General features: G+C 44.3%; 3 protein-coding genes across 4 annotated transcripts; 1 reads left to right on the forward strand and 2 right to left on the reverse strand.

Moving 5' to 3' along the window:
* Positions 1-259: 259 nt before the first annotated feature.
* On the reverse strand, positions 260-4174 carry LOC145879556 (myeloid leukemia factor 2). 2 transcript variants are annotated; one of them, XM_082975512.1, is made up of 8 exons: positions 3530-4174; positions 3003-3114; positions 2639-2674; positions 2451-2504; positions 2079-2207; positions 1784-1943; positions 1343-1557; positions 260-752 (listed from the first exon to the last, which is right to left on the reverse strand). In XM_082975512.1, the coding sequence occupies exons 1-7, from the start codon at positions 3571-3573 to the stop codon at positions 1346-1348; spliced, it is 747 nt and encodes a 248-aa protein (XP_082831638.1). In that variant the 5' UTR covers positions 3574-4174; the 3' UTR covers positions 260-752; positions 1343-1345. The 2 variants fall into 2 exon arrangements, with proteins under 2 accessions (XP_082831638.1, XP_082831637.1); XM_082975511.1 differs by having other exon boundaries at positions 463-752; positions 1350-1557.
* A 5950-nt stretch (positions 4175-10124) lies between these two features.
* On the forward strand, positions 10125-15829 carry LOC145879557 (cell division control protein 42 homolog). Its single transcript, XM_082975513.1, has 6 exons — positions 10125-10211; positions 12724-12828; positions 13108-13180; positions 13384-13493; positions 14515-14712; positions 14877-15829. The coding sequence occupies exons 2-6, from the start codon at positions 12724-12726 to the stop codon at positions 14964-14966; spliced, it is 576 nt and encodes a 191-aa protein (XP_082831639.1). The 5' UTR covers positions 10125-10211; the 3' UTR covers positions 14967-15829.
* An 85-nt stretch (positions 15830-15914) lies between these two features.
* LOC106605854 (protein Wnt-4) lies at positions 15915-21966 on the reverse strand. The gene is made up of 9 exons (XM_082975514.1): positions 21374-21966; positions 20928-21162; positions 19728-19881; positions 19358-19442; positions 19050-19181; positions 18738-18880; positions 18486-18626; positions 18190-18352; positions 15915-18064 (listed from the first exon to the last, which is right to left on the reverse strand). The coding sequence occupies exons 2-9, from the start codon at positions 21014-21016 to the stop codon at positions 17895-17897; spliced, it is 1077 nt and encodes a 358-aa protein (XP_082831640.1). The 5' UTR covers positions 21017-21162; positions 21374-21966; the 3' UTR covers positions 15915-17894.
* Between the last annotated feature and the right edge of the window lie 2743 nt (positions 21967-24709).

Here is a 24709-nt window from a genome sequence, read left to right on the forward strand (position 1 = left end):
TCCACTTCAATTGTGCCAATTCAGGAAGTAAACTGAAATTCCAATTCTCATGGGTTTACAACAACAAAAATGTGTATTGGAATGTCAGTTTACTTCCTACATGGAAATGGGATTTTCAGACAAGACTGTATAAAGACAGAAAAACACCAGCAAACTCCATTGCTCCTGTACCACCTTTAGTAATGTCAGTCCTTGTCAGGTCAAAACCTGTTCTAAAAACCCATCCACTCACTATTCCATAACAAACCACAACACAGTGTGCAATTATCTAACAATGTTTAATGTTTGTTTTCATTAATTAGTTTAATTAGTCAACAGTATACAATTCAATTCACAGACACACTAGTGTCTACACAAACATATATGGACTGTACAGCACGTGTAGTATGTAGTGTGGCAATGTATAGATATTTATATAGTGAGGTGGGCAATTAACGCATGTAAAGTTGGAGGGTGGCTCTATATACAACTTGAGTGTGTGTAATCATGTGTGTACAAGTGTGTCCGCACGTGTGTATGTGAACGGTAACAGCAGAGAGGTTGAACCATAATTGCAGGTATTGAGTGTATTGGGTTCTGATGTGTGTGTGTGTGTGTGTGTTAAATGTATAGTTTATATATAGACAGTCCCATCATATCAAACATCTTCACGGTCAGTCGTGACCCTCTTCTCCCTTCTTCGTTCACAGCATCAGGCAGATCCCCTCGGTATCCTCTCCTCCATCCTTCTGCTCACCTTTCACCCTTGACCCCTGGCAGGAGAAAACACATGACATCAGTGGGTGATGTGGATCTCAACTGTCATAGTGGCTTCTTGTCTCCTCTCCTACACTGATCTGAAAACACTGGCTATGTCAAAAGCAATATGGAGGATTCTTAATGGGACTGAGCTGTTGCCTGTCCACTTGTTTAATGTCAGAGCAGATGGACGAGTGGTGTAACGTAAACCACTGTAGACTATTGAGATCAATCAAATGTATTTATAAAGCCCTTTTTACATCAGCCGATGTCACAAAGTGCTGTACAGAAACCCAGCCTAAAACCCCAAACAGCAAGCAATGCAGATACACCCATTCACCACAGACAGGCTAACAACTGGGACAGGCCCAGTTCCAGACTGATCTCATCTGTTCCCTGGACCTTATTGACTCACCTAGTGGATTTGAAAGGACTGGATCGGGATTGGCGTAAGCAAAGATCCTATATCAGGGTTGATACCTATCCACTACTTTCAGATCAACAAAGGGTACAATAATTGATTTGGGACTGTGCAGTGCAGCGCTGTCCACAGTACACACACTTTTACAAACACACACAGACATACAGGTCATGCTCCTCCTACCTCTCACCAGTCGTAACGGGGGCGAGTTGCGGGTGGGAGGTGTCTGGGAGACTCATGGCGAGGGGCGGGCGGAGACGAGGAGCTGGGTGGGGCGGCGAGGGCCAGCTGTTGCCCACCTGCCCTCCTGTCCCGGCCGTAGTCTATCCCCCGTGCGTTTGGGGGAGGGTACCTTCCGGCTGTGCTCCTCCACTCCTCATCGAAGGCAGCAGCCTCACCTGAGAGAGACAGGGGAGGGGAGGGGGTTAGAAACTTGGCCAGACGTAACTCTAACCAGGCAAGTCTAGCAACGGAAACAAACAGTTGCAAATACAGCCATTTAGCATCCATATGTTTTTTTCCCAAGGCAAATGGTTTATTATTACTTGGGGGTTAGAAACGTGGGTATGGTCATACTGATTCTGGAGAACCGTAGTGAGTAGCACATGTAGGTCCGTGACTTACTCTCCTCCAGGTTGATGTAGTCCTGCCGTTCTTCACGGTCGCCGGTGTGGCGGTTTCGGGAGCGCTCCATCACGTGACCGCGGTCCCAGATGTGGTGGCCAATGGCCAGGCGCTCCAAGCCACTCTCGCTGTCACGCATCGATTGGCGCGTCTCACGAATCTGAGGGGAGGAGGTAGTGTTCAGCAGGGAGCTGGTAGTAGAGGCCAGTAGCTATGGAGGATTGGCATTGTAAACCCCTACTGAACAATGTACATGCAATCACAGCAGTAAATGTAATTTGGCCTGCTCTCTTACCCCTCCAGGTGCAGTCCTCAGTTCGCTGGTCTGCTGGTAGACTTTAGGGGCTCCCATGTCTGAGGAGGAGTAGGAGATGACTGTGGAGGAAGAGAACGTCTGACAGTTTGGGGAACCTGACATTCTGTCCTAAAGGGAAAGAAGATAAACATAATCCAGCTAGACAAGATGTGTTAAGTTTCAACCACTGAACTCATGTTGGGTCTTTGCTTTAGACAGAGTTGTTGCTGGGTCACAAAACTTTAACTCTAAAATGTATTTTTTCTGGACACAGAGAATCTCCATTGAGGGTGCTTTGTAGCCCAGGAACATGCTTGATCTGGATCTGGGAAAGCAGGTGAGGGAATACCAGGAATCTCTGAAAATACTCACCATGTTCTCCATCATTCCTCCCATCATTCCAAACATGTCCATGAAGCCTCCCCCCTGGGGAAGGAACACATGAGGAAGTTAGTTATCTGATTTTGAAATTGAGAATTTGTTTTGAACATACTGGAATGGTGCATTCTGGGCTCTAAGAGGCAGAGATAACATCTTAACACGAAGGGACAAGGACTCACCATTCCCATCATTCCAAATGGCTGCAGGGCTCCAGCCTGAAAAGCAGTAGGTTACTTAACAGCAGACAACAAATATGCAGTAACAATGCAGTGTGGCATGAAGTAATATAAAATTAGACTACACTACATATAATCAAAGAGGAAATAGCTATGGTGTGTTGTATACCTACCAGGGTTGGGTCGATTCCATTTTAATTACAGTCAATTCAAAAAGTTATCCTATGTCCAATTCAAATTCCAATGTTTACCCATTGAAGATAATTTGAATTGTAGTGTACTTCCTAAATTTGAAATGGAATTGAACCCAACATCACACACACTTACTAGAGATACTCAGAGTAGTGACACTCTCGCTCACACACACCTGAAGGTGGGGTGCACGGGGAGGCTGAATCTGAGGGCTGAGGGGGAAAGGTTCGTAGCCAAACGACCCAAACAGACTCCTCATCTGTTGCCTGTGGGCTGCGAATGGATCCCTGCAAAACAGAAACAATTTCTCACTGAGGGTACAGATCATGAAAAAAAAAAACAGCAGCGAATAAGGAAAGGAATTGCTGATATCATGATGAAAACTCAGGTGAGAAATCCACCTGTTTCCAGGTGTACTCTTGACCATGGTTACTCATCATGGAATGAGAATATAAGGGGTAAACACATACTTATGTAAAAAAGAATCAACTAGACATATCCGTGATCCATCCCAGCCGTGATATAGTTAACTATGTGGTGTATGTAGTTACCTAATATATTCTGGCTGCCTGCCTACACATGGTGGCAGGAGATTAGGCCTTTAAATCTCAGAACAAACGACAACGACTGTGTTTATTCATTCAAATGGGTATAAAAGCAAAACATGCAGTTCGCTTGGATAAAAGGCAATACGATACTCACATCATGTAAGGGTTGTCATCCACGTCATTTAAATATCGAAACATGGTGTTTTGCTTAGCTAATTAAGCTAGCTGGGGCTAGCTAAAAACGTCGTTTCTTCGGGCCTCAGTACAAAAAATAATGTAAGAGGACAGTTAATGTACGACCTCTCATTCAGGTATTTCGACACTTCTAGAACAGCGTACCGACGGACAATAGTGAGAAATGTGCAACAGTATTGTTAGCAAGTTAGCTATCCTTGTTAGCCACCTAGCATCCGTGTTAGGAAACTAGCCTGAAAACTAGCGTACAAACCAACGTTGGAAATGAGCCCCTTAAAGCAGACTTATTTGCCGATAGAAAGTCGTATATTGCTCACGCCTAAGTACAACTTAATACATTGGCTAGGGTTTTCCTAGCAAGATAGCTAGCTATTTTTCCACTGTTGATTGCACATGAAAACGGAAGTCAAGCTGACAAAGGAAGCCAAAACGTCAGGAATCCAAAGGAAGAAAGATGTTGATGTCGCTACAATTTTCCAACAACCTGACACCTACAAACGCCTCTCTTTTGTGCAAAATATGCACCTATCCGTTCAGAAGCCGTGGTGCTAAATGTCACCGAATAAAAAACAAATGACCCTGCAAAACGCCTGTAGCCCGCAAGCTAGAATTAAGCGAAATGTCAATAAAAAAAAAAAGGGGGAGGCAACATCCGGAAATGACGCAGGCTCGTCGTCAATGAGGACAGAATGCAAAAAGCCCAACATGCCTTACCCTTGCTAATGTGTAATATCTGTCAACCAATGTCACTTCTTTGGTATCTATTTACATAAAAACATGTATTTTTTTGTATTGAATGTCACTAAAAAGAGCTGGTGACAGGGTGTCATTATGTCACTGGGTGACATAATTTTAATAGAGCTTAAAATCATCATCAACTATATTTTTTTCTAAAGCATAGTCTTGATATGACTGTAAAAACAGAACATTTTAAAACAAGACTCAGAAACAACTTTAGGAATCAAAATATTGCCAGAAGTTACAGAAATGTGAGAACACTGCTCTCTACAGGCCTTGCTTTTGAGGATCAAACTGCTGTTGCATGCATGTATGCTCAAAAGTTGTGCCAACTGTCAAATATGTTTTTGAAGTTAAGTTTTAATGTCACATGCACAAGTATAGTGAAATGCCTTCTTGCATGCTCCAAACCCAACAATGCAGTGATCAATATCAAAGTAGCACTAAAGATAACACAAGCTAGAACAAAAACACATGAGAAATTAAAATAAGAACACAAGGTAATTCGCTATATACAGGGTCAGTTCCAATATCATATTTACAATGTGCAGGGTTACTGGAGTGATAGAGGTAGACGCAGTGCATTCGGAAAGTATTCAGACCCCTTGACTTTTTCCACATTTTGGGACGTTACAGCCATATTCTAAAATGGATAAAAAAATATATATATTTACATTTTCACAAAACACACCATAATAACAAAGCAAAAACAGGTTAAGACATTTTTGCAAATTTATTATAAAATAAAACACTGAAATATTACATTTACATAAGTATTCAGACCCTTTACTCAGTACTATGTTGAAGCACCTTTGGCAGCGATTAGAGCCATCCAGGACCTCTACACCAGAGGAAGGCCCTAAAAATTGTCAAAGACCCCAGCCCCCCCAGTCATAGACTGTTCTCTCTACTACCGCATGGCAAGCGGTACCGGAGTGCCAAGTCTAGGACAAAACGTTTTCTCAACAGTTTTTACCCCCAAGACATAAGACTCCTGAACAGGTAATCAAATGGCTACCCGGACTATTTGCATTGTGTGCCCCCCCCAACCCCTCTGCTGCTACTCTGTTTATCATATATGCATTGTCACTTAAACTATACATTCATGTACATAGTACCTCAATTGGGCCGACCAACCAGTGCTCCCGCACATTGGCTAACCGGACTATCTGCATTGTGTCCCACCACCCACCACCCGCCAACCCCTCTTTTACGCTCCTGCTACTCTCTGTTCACCATATATGCATAGTCACTTTAACCATATCTACATGTACATACTACCTCAATCAGCCCGACTAACTGGTGTCTGTATGTAGCCTCGCTACTTTTATAGCCTCGCTACTGTATATAGCCAAGCTTCTGTTATTTTTACTTTCTTTTAACTGTTGTTTTTATTTCTTTACTTACCTATTGTTCACCTAATACCTTTTTTGCACTATTAGTTAGAGCCTGTAAGTAAGCATTTCACTGTAAGGTCTACACCTGTTGTATTCGGCGCACGTGACAAATAAACTTTGATTTGATTTGATTTGTGTCTTCTTGGGTATGACGCTACAAGCTTGGCACATCTGTATTTGAGGAGTTTCTCCCATTCTTCTCTGCAGATCCTCTCAAGATCTGTTAGGTTGGATGGGGAGTGTCACTGCACAGCTATTTTCAGGTCTCTCCAGAGATGTTTGAACAGGTTCAAGTCCAGGCTCTGGCTGGGCCACTCAAGGACATTCAGAGACTTATCCTGAAGCCACTCCTGCGTTGTCTTGGCTGTGTGCTTTGGATCATTGTCTTGTTGGATGGTCTGAGGTCCTGAGTGCTCTGGAGCAGGTTTTCATCAAGGATCTCTGTACTTTTCTCCGTTCATCTTTTCCTCGATCCTGACTAGTCTCCCAGTCCCTGCAGCTGACAAACATCCACACAGCATGATGCTGCCACCAGCATGCTTCACCGTAAGGATGGTGCCAGGTTTCCTCCAGACGTGACGCTTGGCATTCAGGCCAAAGAGTTCAATCTTGGTTTCATCAGAGCAATTCTGGAGCTCTGTCAGAGTGACCATCGGGTTCTTGGTCACCTCCAAGACCAAGGCCCTTATCCCTGATTGCTCTGTTTTGCCGGGCAGCCAGCTCTAGGAAGAGTCTTGGTGGTTCCAAACTTCTTCCATTTAAGAATGATGGAGGCCACTGTGTTCTTGGGGATCTTCAATGCTGCAGAAATGTTTTGGTATCCTTCCCCAGATCTGAGCCTCGACACAATCCTGTCTTAAAGCTCTACGGATAATTCCTTCGACCTCATGTCTTGGTTTTTGCTCTGACATGCACTGTCAACTGTGGGACCTTATATAGACAGGTGTGTGCCTTTCGAATTCATGTCCAATAAACTGAATTTACTGCAAGTTGTAGAAACATCTCAAAGATGATCAATGGAAACAGGGTGCACCTGAGTTCAATTTTGAGTCTCATAGCAAAGGGTCTGAATACTTATGTAAATAATGTAAATAATAATGTATTCTGTTTTTTCATTTTTCATCAAAACCTATTTTCGCTTTTTCATTATGGGGTATTGTGTGTAGATTGATGAGGAACATATTTTATTTATCAATTTTATAGTAAGGCTGTAACGTAACAAAATATGGAAAAGTGAAGGGGTCTGAATACTTTCCGAATGTACTGTATGTATAGGGGTAAGGTGAATAGGCATCAAGACTGTCTAAAGTCAGTATAAATGTGTGTGCATGTTACAGTATGTGTGTGTTGGAGTGTCAGTGAGTGTGTAGAACACTGTGACTGTGCAAAACTATTTTTTTAAATTCAAGGGTAAACTCAGATAGTCCGTGCAGCCATTCTGTTAGCTCCAGTTGAAGTCGGAATTTTACATACACCTTAGCCAAATACATTTAAACTCAGTTTTTCACAATTCCTGACATTTAATCCAAGTAAAAATTCAGTTTTAGGTCAGTTAGGATCACCACTTTATTTTAAGAATGTGAAATGTCAGAATGATAGTAGAGAGAATGATTTATTTCAGCTTTTATTTCTTTCATCACATTCCCAGTGGTTCAGAAGTTTACATACACTCAATTAGTATTTGGTAGCGTTGCCTTTAAATTGTATAACTTGGGTCAAACGGTTCGGGTATCCTTCCACAAGCTTCCCACAATAAGTTGGGTGAATTTTGGCCCATTCCTCCTGACAGAGCTGGTGTAACTGAGTCAGGTTCATAGGCCTCCTTGCTCGCACATGCTTTTTCAGTTCTGCCCACACATTTTCTATAGGATTGAAGTCAGGGCTTTGTGATGGCCACACCAATACCTTGACTTTGTTGTCCTTAAGCCATTTTGCCACAACTTTGGAAGTATGCTTGGGGTCATTGTCCATTTGGAAGACCCATTTGCGACCAAGCTTTTTAACTTCCTGACTGACATCTAGTTTATGCTGCAGTAGTTTATGTGTCGGGGGCTAGGGTCAGTCTGCTATATCTGGAGTATTTCTCCTGTCTTATCCGGTGTCCTGTGTGAATTTAAGTCTCTCTCTCTCTCTCTCTCTCTCTCTCTCTCTCTCTCTCTCAGCCCTAGGACCATGCCTCAGAACTACCTGGCCTGATGACTCCTTGCTGTCCCCAGTCCACCTGGCCGTGCTGCTGCTCCAGTTTCAACTGTTCTGCCTGCGGCTATGGAACCCTGACCTGTTCACCGGATGTGCAACCTGTCCCAGACCTGCTGTTTTCAACTCTCTAGAGACAGCAGGAGCGGTAGAGATACTCTGAATGTGATCGGCTACGAAAATGACCCTGTTAGTCATCCTGTTGGTCATCTATGAACATTTGAACATCTTGGCCATGTTCTGTTATAATCTCCACCTGGCACAGCCAGAAGAGGGCTGGCCACCCCTCATAGCCTGGTTCCTCTCTAGGTTTCTTCCTAGGTTCTGGCCTTTCTAGGGAGTTTTTCCTAGCCACCGTGCTTCTACACCTGCATTGCTTGCTGTTTGGGGTTTTAGGCTGGGTTTCTGTACAGCACTTTGAGATATCAGCTGATGTAAGAAGGGATTTAGAAATACATTTGATTTGAGATGTTGCTTCAATATATCCACATAAATTTCCTTCCTCATGATGTCAACTATTTTGGGAAGTGCATCAGTCCCTCCTACAGCAAAACACCCCCACAACATGATGCTGCCACCCTCATGCTTCACGGTTGGGATGGTGTTCTTCGGCTTGCAAGCCTCCCCCTTTTTCCTCCAAACATAACGATGGTCATTATGGCCGAACAGTTCTATTTTTGTTTCATCAGACCAGAGGACATTTCTCCAAAAAGTACGATCTTTGGCCCCATGTGCAGTTGTTTCCTCCAACATCTTCACAAGGTCCTTTGCTGTTGTTCTGGGATTGATTTGCACTTTTTGCACCAATCTCTAAGAGACAGAACGTGTCTCCTTCCTGAGCGGTATGACGGCTGCGTGGTCCCATGGTGTTTATACTTGCGTACTATTGTTTGTATAGATGAAAGTGGCACCTTCAGGCGTTTGGAAATTGCTCCCAAGGATGAACCAGACTTGTGGAGGTCTACAATTTTTTTTCTGAGGTCTTGGCTGATTTCTTTTGATTTTCCCATGATGTCAAGCAAAGAGGCACTGAGTTTGAAGGTAGGCCTTGAAATACATCCACAGGTACACCTCCAATTGACTCAAAATATGTCAATTTGCCTATCAGAAGCTTCTAAAGCCATGACATAATTTTCTGGAATTTTCCAAGCTGTTTAAAGGCACAGTCAACTTAATGTATGTAAACTTCTGACCCACTGGAATTGTCATACAGTGAATTATAAGTGAAATAATCCATCTTTAAACAAATGTTGTAAAAATTACTTATGTCACGCACAAAGTACATGTCCTAACCGACTTGCCAAAACTATAGTTTGTTAACAAGAAATTTGTTGAGTGGTTGAAAAGCGAGTTTTAATGACTCCAACCTAAGTGTATGTAAACTTCCGACTTCAACTGTATTTAGCAGTCTTATGGCTCAGAGATGGAGCCTGTTGGTATCGGACGTGATGCACTGGTACCGCTTACCATGCGGAAGCAGAGAGAAAGGTCTATAGCTTAGGTGGCTCAAGTCTAACGATTTCATGGCCCTTCCTTTTACATTGGCTGATATAGAGGTCCTGTATAGCAAGGAGCTCGGCCCCAGTGATGTACTGAACCTCCATGCGATCGAGGGTGGTGCTGTTGCCATACCAAGCAGTGATGCAGCCAGTCAAGATGCTCTCAATGGTGCAGCTGTAGTACTTTTTTGAGGATTTTAGATGGTGTGCATTTCCACTGTATTGCTATCCTCGTGGGGTTCAGTTTTCACTTCAGTCCATTCCACCCATTGGATTAAGTCACGTTTATGAAGTTGATTTATTTGTTGTTGATAATATGTGTACAAGTCACTGTCATACATACTACTGGCTAGATGCCGGCTACCACCCGGTCACACAATCCTGCACCTTAGAGGCTGCTGCCTTATGTACATAGACATGGAATCCCTGGTCACTGTAATAATGGAACACAGTACACTTTATTAATGTTTCGAATATTGTTCTACTCATTTCATATTTATATATTGTATTGTACTCTATTCTAGTCAATGTCACTCTGACATTGCTTGTCGTAATATTTATATAATTCCATTATTTTACTTTTAGATTGTGTATATTGTTGTGAATTGTTGGATACTAATGGACTATTGGAGCTAGGAACACAAGCATTTCGCTACACACGCAATAACATCTGCTAAATATGTGTATGCGACCATACAATTTGATGTTATTGTATTTATTGTCGGTAGGCGGCAGTACTGTCACTCGCAGTTGCGCAGAAGTGGTCTAGTCAAACCCGGATGTAACCAACGCCTAATTGCCGGAGAAAACGGTGAGTACTTTTCTGAAAACGGGGATAATGAATTTGTTTTAGTTGAATAAATGTGAAGAAAGTTGTAGTATAGATTAAGCCATCGTTATATATTAGTGCCTACTCACGTAAGAAACGTTGAATTGTTAACGACAATAAGCGACTTTTTAGGAAATTAGCAATCACAGGCTAACCGAGGGGCAATGCCTGCCAACCCACATTGTCATAACTTTGAAAACGTTCATGATATGCGGACTGTACAAAATAACCAACTGTCGGCAATGTTTTATGACAATCTAACTTTACCCCAAATGATCTGGCTAGTTAACGTTATATGCTTCACGTTAGTGTCTCCCGAGTAGCCGGTAGCTAACGTTTGGTATGAAAGTATTGTTCAATTTTGCCTGACACTTCATACAGTGTAGAGCAAATTGTAAGGTAACTTTCATTCATTTTTAGACTGACTGAGGCTTTAATGGCTAGCTACAGATTGTTACACCAGGTAATGTGTGAAACTAAATATTGTTGGTATCCATTACTGGGAGTTACAGGTTACTGTATGGTGCCTTCCCTGTAGCTCAGTTGGTAGAGCATGGTGTTTGCAACACATGGTGTTTGCAACGCCAGGGTTGTGGGTTCGATTCCCACGGGGGGCCAGCACAGAAAAAAAATGTATGCATTCACTACTGTAAGTCGCTCTGGATAAGAGTGTCTGCTAAATGACTAAAATGTAAAAAATGTGTAACGTTAGCACAGAGAATTTGACCAACCTTAGTGATATAATCTTTACAAATTTCGTTGTCAATTCGGCCAAACATGTATATTCTAAAATGTGTGTCCAGTTGCAGGTAGTGCGTTTGAATTTAGAAAATGCTCAGTTACGTGTACGTTATGTTATGTTAATGTTATGTTATGTGTACGGCGCCATCTTAGTGTTGGTCGAAAATTCTCTGTGCTACGCCAAACAATACCTAACCTGTACCAAACTCCCAGTAATGGGTCCCCAACATCTGGTTAAATCGCATTATCTGGTGTAACAATCTGTAGCTATGCAATGGCATGCTTGCGGTCCTTGCATTTTTTTCTGGGAAATATGGGTGCATTTAGACAAGCAGGTCCACTTTTTCCTCCACTAATTGGTCGTTTGACCAATCACATCAGATAGATTTTTTAACATTTCTGATCTGATTGGTCTAAAGAGCAGAATTAGTCAGCCTGTCTAAGCGCAGCCTATGTCCGGTGCCCCGCAGTCCAGTTCACTTGCTGTCTGCCGAAGTTAGTTAAGCCATAACGGTAGAGCCGATTGTTTATTCATAAGAGATGCCATTTCCTTTCACATGTTTAGGTATAGACTAGCTGCTTGTAGTAACGCTAGCATTTACACACTGCGTTGCTGGGAATTAGCTTGTAAAAAAAACCCCGCCTAGTTCGCCAGAAGTTATACAATTAATTTCAATTTACTCTATCTGTAGGCTTGGTCCTTATGCAGGGTTGAATTTGTAAGAGAAAAAACACATCTATTGGAACGTATAATTAACCAGCGTTTCCAAACGTGGGTCTGTTGTAGACCCATGTAGTTCCTCTCTGTTTACATCATATCAAAATAAAAATCCCCAACAAGATTTTGCTTTTTTTGTGCATGTATGGCACACGTGCATGACTTTATTTTGACATGAAGTAAGCGGAGAGAAAGTGGGTCTACAATTGACCCACGTTTGGAAAGTATGTTTTAATTTATGTTCAAGTGGATGTTTTTTCTCAATTTCCCCCTGCATAAGGACTAACCCTAAGGACAATCGGCAGAGTAAGTTTAAATATAATGTTGTTTAACCTCTGGCTTCCGGTGGACTATCGCGTTTTTTTTGCAAGATAATTCCCAGCGTCACAAGGGTGGAATACTAGCGTTGCTAAAAGCAGATGGGTATAGAGTAGCCTTTACTAATGTGTTAATCTAATTATTCAGCAGAAGTAACGATTTGAAATTAGAATCTTAAATCAGGCAAAACGCAACAAGTAGTAATGACTGTACATCATGTCGCTTCCCTGTCCCTGTCATGTCTTTGCTATGCAAGTATGCGGAAGTTAACATTGTCTAGCTGTAACTGGAAATAACTTTTTATTACATAACACCAAGTTTGTCACAGAGACACATTTTTTGGGGGGTAGTCCAGGCATATTTTGATTTGTCTGGACCCTTGTCTGTTTACCTGTCTGTCTCTACCTCCTTCCATTGACTAGTAGAAGTTCTCCCCCCCCCCCATAAAGGATCCATTTGTAACAATCAACATGTTTCCAATGCGGTCAAGCATTGTTTGTGGTTTGATGATCAATAGATGCCCTTGTTTTGAGCATTAGCCTAACACACCATGAACATCGCCTGTCTGTACATCAATAGACTGCAGGCAAGGCAGACAGTGTTATTGCTAATCGGGGTGCTGTTTTTAGTTTGTGGAGTCACAAGCAAGGTCTCAAATATGTCCTTCATGAGATAGTAACTCTACTTTGTTATGTCTGTCTGTCTCTCTCTGAGTAGATGCAGACAATAAAGTGTGTAGTGGTGGGGGACGGAGCTGTAGGAAAGACCTGTCTACTTATCTCCTACACAACCAACAAGTTCCCCTCAGAATACGTGCCTACGGTAAGAGGTGGGCAGGGGAGAAGGTAAGTAGGGGCAGACAAGTCACACCCTAAACACTGGAGGTCAGTGGGGGGCTGTCCGGAGAGCTGAGTAGGAGGGTAGAATGGGCTTGAACACCATAACCAGCCTGCCAGTTGGGGTAATGTTTGATTTGAACCTTTAAAAAAATAATAATAATAATGTTTAGCTTATTGATTTACATTTGCTTCATGAAATAATTTTAGATGGGTAACATCCCTTTAATGTTTTTACTCATTCTTTTGTGTCTCATGTGTGCAGGTGTTTGATAATTATGCAGTGACGGTGATGATCGGAGGGGAACCCTACACACTTGGGCTTTTCGACACCGCAGGTAATCTGTCTCTGTCTGTCAATTTATGCTTTTGTCTGTATATCCTTTTAAGCAGTCTGTGTGCTACAACTCAATCCTAGTCTGCCTTTGTTCATTCTTGAGAACATATGATGTCTTGTAAATGCAACTCAACCAGTTGAATCGTTCAATATCCCATTAGTTTCATTGTCACAGCGTTCTCTCCCTCTGGTTGGTCGTCTCAGGTCAGGAGGATTACGATAGGCTGCGACCTCTCAGCTACCCACAGACGGACGTCTTCCTCGTCTGTTTCTCCTGCGTCTCACCCTCATCCTTTGAGAACGTCCGAGAGAAGGTCAGTGTTGGTCTCTGATTCGCCACAACTCAACTTTTTACCTTGTATTATTACCCATAGAGAAACTTATAGATGATGGATCTGAACCCTTTCCTTAGCCACTTCACCTTCTGTTATGGCAGAAGATCTCCCAAAGCCCATTGGAAGGCTATGTGAAGTCATCCTCATATTGCTTACATCAGGAATGGGCAACTTTTATGGGGCCGCAGGGGCACACGGGTCTGTGTACCCACATCCATTCCCACGCATGCAGCCAGAACCGACCTTAGAGCCGGCCATAGCCTTTCGGGGGCCCTAAGTTTTCTTGCGAGCAAAACATTGGAGTTTTAGTTAAGTTACTGCAATTCTACACATTTTGCCATGGAGTGTAGAGAAAATGTTGCAGTTTTAAAGTACGTTTGCTTCAATTCTATACATTTTGCCATGGGGCGAGAGAAGATTTTACAATTTTAGAACTCATTTCATGCAATTCTACTAATTTTGCCATAGGGTGGAGAGAAAAATGTGTAGTTTTACAGCAAAGGTTCTTAAATTCTACACACTGCCGTAGTGTAGAGAGAAATGTTTGCAAAATGAATGGGGGCCTCCCGGTCGACCATGATTACTACAAGTAATGATTACTACTATTGTAACTCTCAACAGTAAGTTGAGACCCCGAATGAGTTCCAAATTGTTTTGTTTTTTTAAACACATTTTGAGAAATTGATTCGCAGCCCTCCAGTTACCCATTCCTGGCTTACATCTATCTCTGTTAATATCTGCAAACAGAATGGCTAGGGCCTAGCTCAGGGTCAAAAACAAGAGCATGCACTACTAGCACTCACTTTGCTGAAAAATGTACTTACTACAACTGGGGTATGTAGTTGTCTCACCTTGCTATCTTAAGATGAATGCTCTAACTGTAAGTCGCTCTGGATAAGAGTGTCTGCTGAATGACTAACATGTAAAAGTGATTTTGAATTGAGCATATAAACTGATTCTGTACACACTCTGACCTCTGTGTATCCTTTGACCCCTGTAGTGGGTTCCAGAGATCTCCCATCACTGTCCTCGTACACCCTTCCTGTTGGTGGGCACCCAGGTGGATCTGAGGGACGACAGCAACACTGTGGAGAAGCTGGCCAAGAACAAACAGCGGCCCCTGTCCCCTGAGAGCGGAGACAAGCTGGCCCGTGACCTCCGGGCCGTCAAATATGTGGAGTGCTCCGCCCTCACGCAGGTAAGAGGCCAAGGATTATGATAATGTTTCATGGTTAGAGGGGAAAAACGCTGATAAGGACCCATGGTGGCTGAAACATTGCTGTACTTCACAAAATAGGTTAGAATACATTTATAAACCATGAAAAGTAAATGAAAACTCTCCCTCTCTCCTCTCTCTCTCAGAGGGGGCTGAAGAATGTGTTTGACGAGGCCATCCTGGCAGCTTTGGAACCTCCTGAGACTAAACCCAAGAAACGCTGTGTCCTGCTATAAAGGGAGGAGGAGAGAGGGAGTGGTACAGGGGCAGGGTTCAGAATAGGTGAGTTGGTTACAAGTAAGAGAAGCAGATCAACAGCTTGAAAAAGGACAAAAGAGTGAGAAGGAAGGAGATGAAATGGCATCGAGACTCCAATACATTCATGCACTGTGCCTTCTTAATATGTATTGAAAAAAGGAGAGGAGAGCGATTTGGTCTTTCATGTAAAGAATACAAGAGGGGAAGGAATCAACAGAACTTTCATCTAGTCTCCTTCTCCAGATACACTTTAGACATCTGCAGTGTTTACCCTAACATTACTTTGGTGGGGCGGGCTCTCCTACCTGCCTGTCATGTTGCATTTGTGCCTAGCTTAAATGAAATAAATACCTTGGGGAAACACTTAATTGACATTGTTTTCTTTTGTTGCTACTTTGAGGAGGGAGGGAGAGAACACAAGATTTATTTCCACTCCCGACCAGGCTAGCATGCTAGAATGGTCACTTTTCATTTTGGGACACACCAAGTGCATTTTCGCCTCAGATTTTACTGTCTTCTGCAGGTGACACAGAACTGAATTTATATTATTTTTTCATCTCTTTTTATGTCATGTATGATGTATTCATTTTATGATTTTCTTTGGGGAAATTCTTAGCGTATATTATATTTTTTTGGTGCGTAATAAAAAATAAAAAAGTTTTTTACTTGACTACCAACTTGATTATGATTCGTTGATAGTATAACAAATTAAGCTGTAGTATTTTGAATAGCTGATCTTAATCTTGATAATAACAATAATGGTGAGATTATAACCTTTTCCTAGTCAACTTCTGGATGTTTGTAATTGCAGAATGTTTGTAATAAAATTGTTTAACTGACACAGTTGGTCATTGAGTTAGTGTGTAATTGTTATTTTTCAATATATGTTTCACGTGATGGTATACAGCACACATCATAGAAGAAACTGTAGTCAAAGCAAGTTTATTTGATCAAGTCGACTGCAGAACACTGTAGCAACATGCATCACAATTGTTTCAGAGCAGCGTTGGACTAAAGCAACATGGATGCAGATGGATTAGGCAGAGAGGACAGGTATTCTTACTGGTGGAATCTGAGTGGTAGGAGGAGGGGCCACAGGATGATTGATGTACAAATAAATAAAATAATAGTGGCAAGAGACTTATAAATACAGTAAATGTATAAAGACTGCAACTACCTACTACACTGAAATCAAACCGATTTAAGAAAAGGGCTGTAATTTCCCTGTTAGTGGTTAATTTCGGCTTTAAATGCTTTGTCAGTTTAAGTTAATTGTGTGTGTGCTCGCTGTGTGCCGTTGTGATCTAGACAATCACCTACACAGTGTAGGACGCTGACTTGCAATGCTGCATTATAGTTCCTTTTAGGTTGAAAGAGTACATCATGAGTGTAATATGTTCCATGGGAGTGTTAATATTGCTCTATGCAGTGAGTTTCCTTTCTCCATGCTTGTTAGTATATCTCTCTACTTTCTGGCATTAGAGGTAATGGGAGAGGTCATTCCACCCTTTCTGCCTTCCCTTGCAGAGGTTTCTGTCATGCGTAGGTCCTCACTCTCATATTGCACTGGCTTATACTATCCACACGGTTCTTGCCAGAGTCTTAAAGTGTATATCAGGTCAGTTTTGTAGAACATGTCATCAAAGTGTTGTTCTACAATGTCTGTACAGGGCTCTACATCAGGGGTTCCCAACCTTTCCCCCAGGGCCCCACTTTTCACATTTGAAAAATGTAACTTTGTTTAATTTCAGGGACCTAGGATTTTAGGTAGGCTATTTAATGATTATAATAATAATGGATAAGGAAAATAAAGTCTTGACCCGATTTCCCAAAATGTTATTCCGCTACCAAATATGTTTTATTAAAATGTATATGAAACTCAATTTAATTCTAGCTATTCTCATTTACAGAAAGTGAATAGATCAATTGATAGCGACAGAGTCACACATTGTATAAGATTACTTCCCAAGCAAAGTCCAATTTCTTTGACTCCTTGACTTTAGGTCATAGCTGAGATTCTGAATGTCATAGAGACAAACCATTGATATTCCCAGAGTCGGGAATTTTACCTCTTGTTTCTAGCCTAAAGCATCACAGATTTATGCGTTGTTTTAGGTATAAACAAAAATATTTTAATTACCCCTCATGTCAAGGAAGGTCCCCCCCCCCCCCCAAAAAAAGAAACATTGGCGCCTCCTAGGTTGGGAACCCTGGTTCTAGAGTGTCTGGTCCACAGGAGGTTGGTGGCACCTTAATTGGGGAGGACAGGCTCATGGTAAATGCTGGAGCGGAATTAGTGGACTAGTATAAAATACATCAAAAAACATGCCATTCCAGCCATTATTATGAGCCGTCCTCCCCTCAGCAGCCTCCACTGGTCTGGTCATTGTAGTGTTCCAGAATGTCTGGGTAGTGTTGTGTTCTAGAGTGTCTGGGTACTGTTGTGTTCTAGAGTGTCTGGACAGTGTTGTGTCTGGGCTGTGTTCTAGAGTGTCTGGGTAGTGTTGTGTTCTAGAGTGTCTGGGTACTGTTGTGTTCTAGAGTGTCTGGACAGTGTTGTGTCTGGGCTGTGTTCTAGAGTGTCTGGGTAGTGTTGTGTTCTAGAGTGTCTGGGTACTGTTGTGTTCTAGAGTGTCTGGACAGTGTTGTGTCTGGGCTGTGTTCTAGAGTGTCTGGGTAGTGTTGTGTTCTAGAGTGTCTGGGTACTGTTGTGTTCTAGAGTGTCTGGACAGTGTTGTGTCTGGGCTGTGTTCTAGAGTGTCTGGGTAGTGTTGTGTTCTAGAGTGTCTGGACAGTATTGTGTCTGGGTAGTGTTCTGGAGTGTCTGGGCTGTGTTCTAGAGTGTCTGGACAGGTGTAAGGTTCTTGCGTGTCTTCTCAGTGCTCTGGGTTCTGCGTAGACTGGGTTCACTCTCGGCAGGTGTGGATCATCACTGTGTTCTTACACTGCTGGCAGCGGACTGAGCAGCACCAGGAGAACTTACAGGAGCAGCGCTGCACCATCTCAGCCCGGCCTGCCCGGTACCCTGGCCCACAACACACCAGCTCACAGCCATCTGGGGCCAGCCGGGAGGTGCCTGGGAGGGGAGGATGTAGACGAGGTAGAGGAAAGGAAATAAGGATGTGAACACACAAAACAGCCTGATCACCTAATAAAACGTAAATGCTTTATCCCAGTGCTGCTGATGTGACAGAATCTCACCGTTACAGCGTCGGCCGACCGTCCCGGGGATCCCATTGTCGGGGTCGAGACGGCAGAAGTCTGGAGAGACAGCGAGGTACACCAGGTCCCTGGCAGCGGGAGGTTTGACCTGGGGGTCCCGGGGCAGCAGGGCTGTCCTGGAGCCGATACGAGACAGACGCACCTGGGTGAGTGGGGGTATTTGTTGAATGTTAGAGATTTTGAAAAGACTAGAAGCAGTAAAAAACACTAATTTCCAATGGTTTGTCACCTAATAAATGAATAATGAAGATGATATCCCAAATATATGGCTGTACCTCTGTGGCTCCATCAAAGCGTTCCTTCAGCACCGCACCGACGCGCCGAAATGGGGGCATGACTTTCCAGCAGGTCCTCAGCTCACAGGATCCCGAGACACCATGACACTTACACTCCACCTGCATGTTATGGAGGATAGCCTGGGGATGGGGGAATGTAAAAGAACGATCAGGAAGTCGAAGGAAATGACAAAAAAAAGATGATAGAAGTGAAGATTGATGATGTCATCAGAGTGCCCCACCGCCACCAACCTTCCGTCCAGCCTCGTGGTTATGGACATTCATGAGGGGTCGCCCTGCCGACATCCCCTTGGCACGCTCTGTCTCATCCACGAAGGTCTGGGAGAAGGCCACACCATATGAAAGGTTATCACTGCACCCAGACCACTGGAAACCTGCAGGACAGAAAGAAAGATGTTGATAGCATCTGCACATTTTCCAGCTATGTATTTCAAGACAATAGAGACAAAGTTTAACTGACAAACAGCAAGAGAGACAGACATATAGACCGATGTCTAGACACAAGCGTAGACAGAGGATCAGAGGCCCACACCCCAGACTCACCCTCGGGACTGACCCCTCTGACCTTCCTGTCGCAGCCACACCGCTCTAGCTCCCCCCGGCTGCAGCCTCGCGTCACTGCAACCGCCACCGCCGCCGAGGACAGGGCGTGCACAAAGGCCGCCTCACGCGTGCCTGGTTTTTAGAAGAGTTCAAGACAGCAATTGACTAATTTACCATGTCATCACATGTCCTTAGTCCTTCTGATTTCAGCCATGTGGAATCAACGGCTTCTCTGTTACCAGCATGTTAATGACTGTGGTTCAACCCCAGATTTCCAGTGGTAACTAGAGAGGCCCTGCTGTCCTCACCTTGGCTCATGACTCTACCGAACACGTTGACTCCACGCGGGGTGGTGGAGCAGTTCCAACGGCGATTACGAAACTGGTGCTGGCACTGATCAGACCAACAGCCAAGCCAATGGGACCAAGGGTTCAGGGTTCATATAGACAGGCAGATAGACATTTTACATAGGTGCTGAGGAGAGTGCTTTGGTCAAGCTGATGCAATACTTTACTGAGTACAGATGAGGGGATGTTAATGATGCTGGTTAAAGATGAAGAAGAAGATGATCCATAATAATAATAATAAATTCAAATGGCTGATCTTAAATAAACTCTTCACCATGGACTTCACTACTTTTGTAACACAACCGATGACAGTTCTGTCCCAGGCTCATACCTCCTCTATGACCATCTCGGCTGCCTTGCGCACAGACTCCATGACCTCTCCCCGCGCCCTGCACACCCCCACCTGCCCCACAGACAGTCCCCTCAGCCGCCCACAGGGGGCAGCACCCGACACGGGCCGCGAGCGCGGCATCCTCGCCAGGGAGCTGAGAGAGATAAAGAGAGGGAGAGGGGAAGATGCAGGAGAGAGAGGGGAGGGGCAGAGGGGGAGATAGAGGAAGAGAAAGTGGGGGAGATGGGGATTGAGGGAGAGCGAGGGGGTAAATGGCGAGAAGGGGTGAGATTAAGGATAGAGGGATTGGAATAGAAAGGGCGAAAGAGCCAATGATGGGTGAAAGAGGAGTGAACACAGGGGACAGGGTTTCAGAGAGAGGACAAGAGAAAGACCGGCAGACCAAAGGGACAGAGAAGACACAGTGAAGGGAGGGAGAGAGAGAGAGGACAAGAGAAAGACCGGCAGACAAAAGGGACAGAGAAGACACAGTGAAGGGAGGAAGGGAGAGAGAGGACAAGAGAAAGACCGGCAGACAAAAGGGACAGAGAAGACACAGTGAAGGGAGGGAGAGAGAGAGAGGACAAGAGAAAGACCGGCAGACAAAAGGGACAGAGAAGACACAGTGAAGGGAGTGAGAGAGAGAGAGGACAAGAGAAAGACCGGCAGACAAAAGGGACAGAGAAGACACAGTGAAGGGAGGGAGAGAGAGAGAGGACAAGAGAAAGACCGGCAGACAAAAGGGACAGAGAAGACACAGTGAAGGGAGGGAGAGAGAGAGAGGACAAGAGAAAGACCGGCAGACAAAAGGGACAGAGAAGACACAGTGAAGGGAGGGAGAGAGAGAGAGGACAAGAGAAAGACCAGCAGACCAAAGGGACAGAGAAGACACAGTGAAGGGAGGGAGAGAGAGAGAGGACAAGAGAAAGACCGGCAGACAAAAGGGACAGAGAAGACACAGTGAAGGGAGGGAGGGAGAGAGAGAGAGGACAAGAGAAAGACCAGCAGACCAAAGGGACAGAGAAGACACAGTGAAGGGAGGGAGAGAGAGAGGACAAGAGAGAAAAGGTCAGCAAGGGAGAGACAAAGAGAGAAAGGGGAGCGACAGAAAGAGATTTAGAGGCACGTCACCATCTTTTAAAAGTTATAGCATGACAAACAAACTCTCTCTTTCTCTCCCTCCCGGAACGCCAGACTTACAGCCAGTTGGTTGCCATGGTCGGGTGGGTTGCCCATAGCAACAGCAGGAGGAGTTGTGCCGTGAGATTGACAGCGGAGACAGTTGGCATCAGACTGTCTGTCTGTCCGTCTCCGTGGGTCAGTGAGTGTCCTTGGGCGGCAGTCTGCCCGTTTCCACGGTTATGCCTCGTTGTCCGTCAGTGTGTCAGTTAGTTCTATGTTTCTGGTTCCGAGCTTGGGGATGATCCCCTCATATCTGCAGATAGGAGAAGGTCGACCTGTTTAGTTAAGTAATGTGTTCTGTCGGAGAAGCTCATCTCTCCCTCTTACAGCTTATTCACAACCATCAGGTCTGTGATCAAGACTGTAGATCAGGGTGCTATTTCATTTACTATGAAAAATGCTATGTATAATACATAACCCGTTCTCTGGATGAGTACAGCTTAGTAATAAAGGTGGGTTCTTACCAGTTCATTTCCAGCATTGTCCAGTAGTTTATCTGTTTGGAAATGTGTCTGAACAGATTGAAAATGAAATCAAATTTCTTAGTGAACGGTATCAATCTTATAGATGAACAATTTCCACCTGTGTGATAGCAGAAACATGCCTATAGGAAGGTCTTGTCATGTAAAGTTATCCAGGTACACGTCTAAAAAAACGAAATTAGAAAATAAAAATGGTCATATCCAAATAGTATAGTTCTTGACCAAATAAAATTACTTTTTAGAATGATTTGGCAGACAGTGATCAAAATTATGACACTTTTTGTTTGTCTGTTTCCCGTCTCTCTCTCTATCTATCTATCTCTCTCTCTAGCTCTCTCTATCTATCTCTCTAGAAAAAAAAATTGAGAGAGAAGGAGACTAATATAACACAAAGGACAAAAGTGAGGGAAACTCAACATCCCCCCAAAAAACTAAAATGTTGGTAGGTAAATATGTTAAAAAAAGCATTTTTCCTCTCTGCTGTTTGTCCCTTGGTTGCTTCCCCTCGTTAAGAAAACGAATGTGTGTCCAGTCCCGTAAAAGACCGAAATAAAGAGTGAGAATGGTGAGATGGGAGTGATGGGTTATAAAGGAGGGAGAGAGCGAGGCAGGCAGGCAGGCAGGCAGGGCGGGAGAGAGAGAGAGAGAGAGAGAGAGAGAGAGAGAGAGAGAGAGAGAGAGAGAGAGAGAGAGAGAGAGAAGAGATGCAGGGTGGCAGTCAGAGGGAGGGGACACTGTGTAATGGTTACACTACAGTACATTAACATTGACCTGCTCCATTGTGCATGTTAAGCACAAGACATAATATGTGACCCTGACTATGTGTGTGTGTGTGTGTGTGTGTGTGTGTGTGTGTGTGTGTGTGCGTGCGTGCGTGCGTGCCCACCAGTTTCCAAGAACTTTAAAAGCACCTGTCAGAATATGTCCCTGTTCATTCAGTGGCCCTAGCTACAGGTTCTCACTGATGCCACATTGTGTGTTTGACTGAAGCGTGCAGTAGTTACAGTGGCCTGTATGAAATACCCAGCAGAAGATGAAGGACCCTGGGACTAAACATCTCCCTCTGCAACTGGACTTCCTGACGGGCCGCCCCCTGGTGGTAATTGTAGGAATTAACACATCCGCCACGATGATCCTCAACATGGGGGCTCCTCAGGGGTGCGTGTTCAGTCCCCTCCTGTACTCCCTGTTCACTCATGAATGCACGGCCAGGCACGACTCCAACATCTTCATTAAGTTTGCTGATGACTCAACAGTGGTAGGCCTGATCACCGACAACGATGAGACAGCCTATATGGAGGAGGTCAGAGACCTGACCGTGTGGTGCAAGGACAACAACTTCTCCCTCAACGTGATCAAGACAAAGGAGATGATTGTGGACCTCATGAAAAGGAGGACCGAGCATGCCCCCATTCTCATCGACGGGGCTGTAGTGGAGCAGGTTGAGAGCTTCAAGTTCCTTGGCGTCCACATCACCAACAAAGTAACATGGTCCAAGCAAACAAAGACAGTCGCGAAGAGGGTGAGGGTAGAAGCTGTTGAGGAGCCTTCAGGGCGCCGACAGAGATGGCCGCCTCGCTTCGCGTTCCTAGGAAACTATGCAGTATTTAGTTTTTTTATGTGTTATTTCTTACATTGTTACCCCAGGTAATCTTAGGTTTTATTACATACAGTTGGGAGGAACTATTGGATATAAGAGCAACATCAACTCACCAACATTACGACCAGGAATACGACTTTCCCGAAGCGGATCCTCTGTTTTGCCCACCTCCCTGGACAATGGATCAGATCCCAGCCGGCGACCCAAAACAATGACGCCGTAGAAGGGGCAGACGGAGCGGTCTTCTGGACAGGCTCCGTAGACGGGCACATCGCGTTCCGCTCCCGAGCAAACTACTCGCCAATGTCCAGTCTCTTGACAACAAGGTAGACAAAATCCGTGCAAGGGTAGCCTTCCAGAGAGACATCAGAGACTGTAACGTTCTTTGTTTCACGTAAACATGGCTCACTCGAGACACGCTATCGGAGTCGGTACAGCCAGCTGGTTTCTTCACGCATCGCGCCGACAGAAACAAGCATCTTTCTGGTAAGAAGAAGGGCGGGGGTGTATGCCTTATGATTAACGAGACATGATGTGATCATAACAACATACAGGAACTCAAGTCCTTCTGTTCACCTGACTTAGAATTCCTCACAATCAAATGCCGACCGCATTATCTACCTAGAGAATTCTCTTCGATTATAATCACAGCCGCATATATCCCCCCCAAGCAGACATATCGATGGCCCTGAACGAACTTCATTTGACTCTATGTAAACTGGAAAACACATATCCGGAGGCTGCATTTATTGTAGCTGGGGTTTTTTACAAGGCTAATCTGAAAACAAACCTGCCTAAATTCTATCAGCATATCGATTGCGCTACCAGGGCTGGCAAAACCCTAGATCATTGTTATTCTAACTTCTGCGACGCATATAAGGCCCTCCCCCACCCTCCTTTCGGAAAAGCTGACCACGACTCCGTTTTGTTGCTTCCAGCCTATAGACAGAAACTAAAACAGGAAGCTCCCGCGCTCCGGTCTGTTCAATGCTGGTCCGACCAATCGGATTCCACGCTTCAAGATTGCTTTGATCACGTGGACTGGGATATATTCCGCATTGCGGCGAACAACAACATTGATGAATACGCTGATTCGGTGAGCGGGTTTATTAGCAAGTGCATCGGCGATGTCGTACCCAGAGCGTCTATTAAAACATTCCCAAACCAGAAACCGTGGATTGATGGCAGCATTCGCGCAAAACTGAAAGCGCGAATCACTGCTTTTAATCAGGGCAAGGTGACCGGAAACATGACCGAATACAAACAGTGTAGCTATTCCCTCCGCAAGGCAATCAAACAAGCTAAGCGTCAGTATAGAGATAAAGTAGAGTCGCAATTCAACGGGTCAGACACGAGAGGTATGTGGCAGGGTCTACAGTCAATCACGGACTATAAAAGGAAAACCAGCCCCGTCGCGGACCAGGATGTCTTGCTCCCAGACAGACTAAACAACTTCTTTGCTCGCTTTGAGGACAATACAGTACCACTGACACGGCCCGCTACCAAAACCTGCGGGCTCTCCTTCACTGCAGCTGACGTGAGCAAAACATTTAAACGTGTCAACCCTCTCAAGGCTGCAGGCCCAGACCGCATCCCCAGCCGTGTCCTCAGAGCATGCGCAGACCAGCTGGCTGGTGTGTTTACGGACATATTTAATCAATCCTTATCCCAGTCTGCTGTCCCCACATGCTTCAAGAGGGCCACCATTGTTCCTGTTC

The sequence above is a fragment of the Salmo salar genome, chromosome 05 (genome assembly GCF_965601325.2).
Source record: "Salmo salar chromosome 05, fSalSal1, whole genome shotgun sequence".
Classification (NCBI taxonomy): Eukaryota; Metazoa; Chordata; class Actinopteri; order Salmoniformes; family Salmonidae; genus Salmo; species Salmo salar.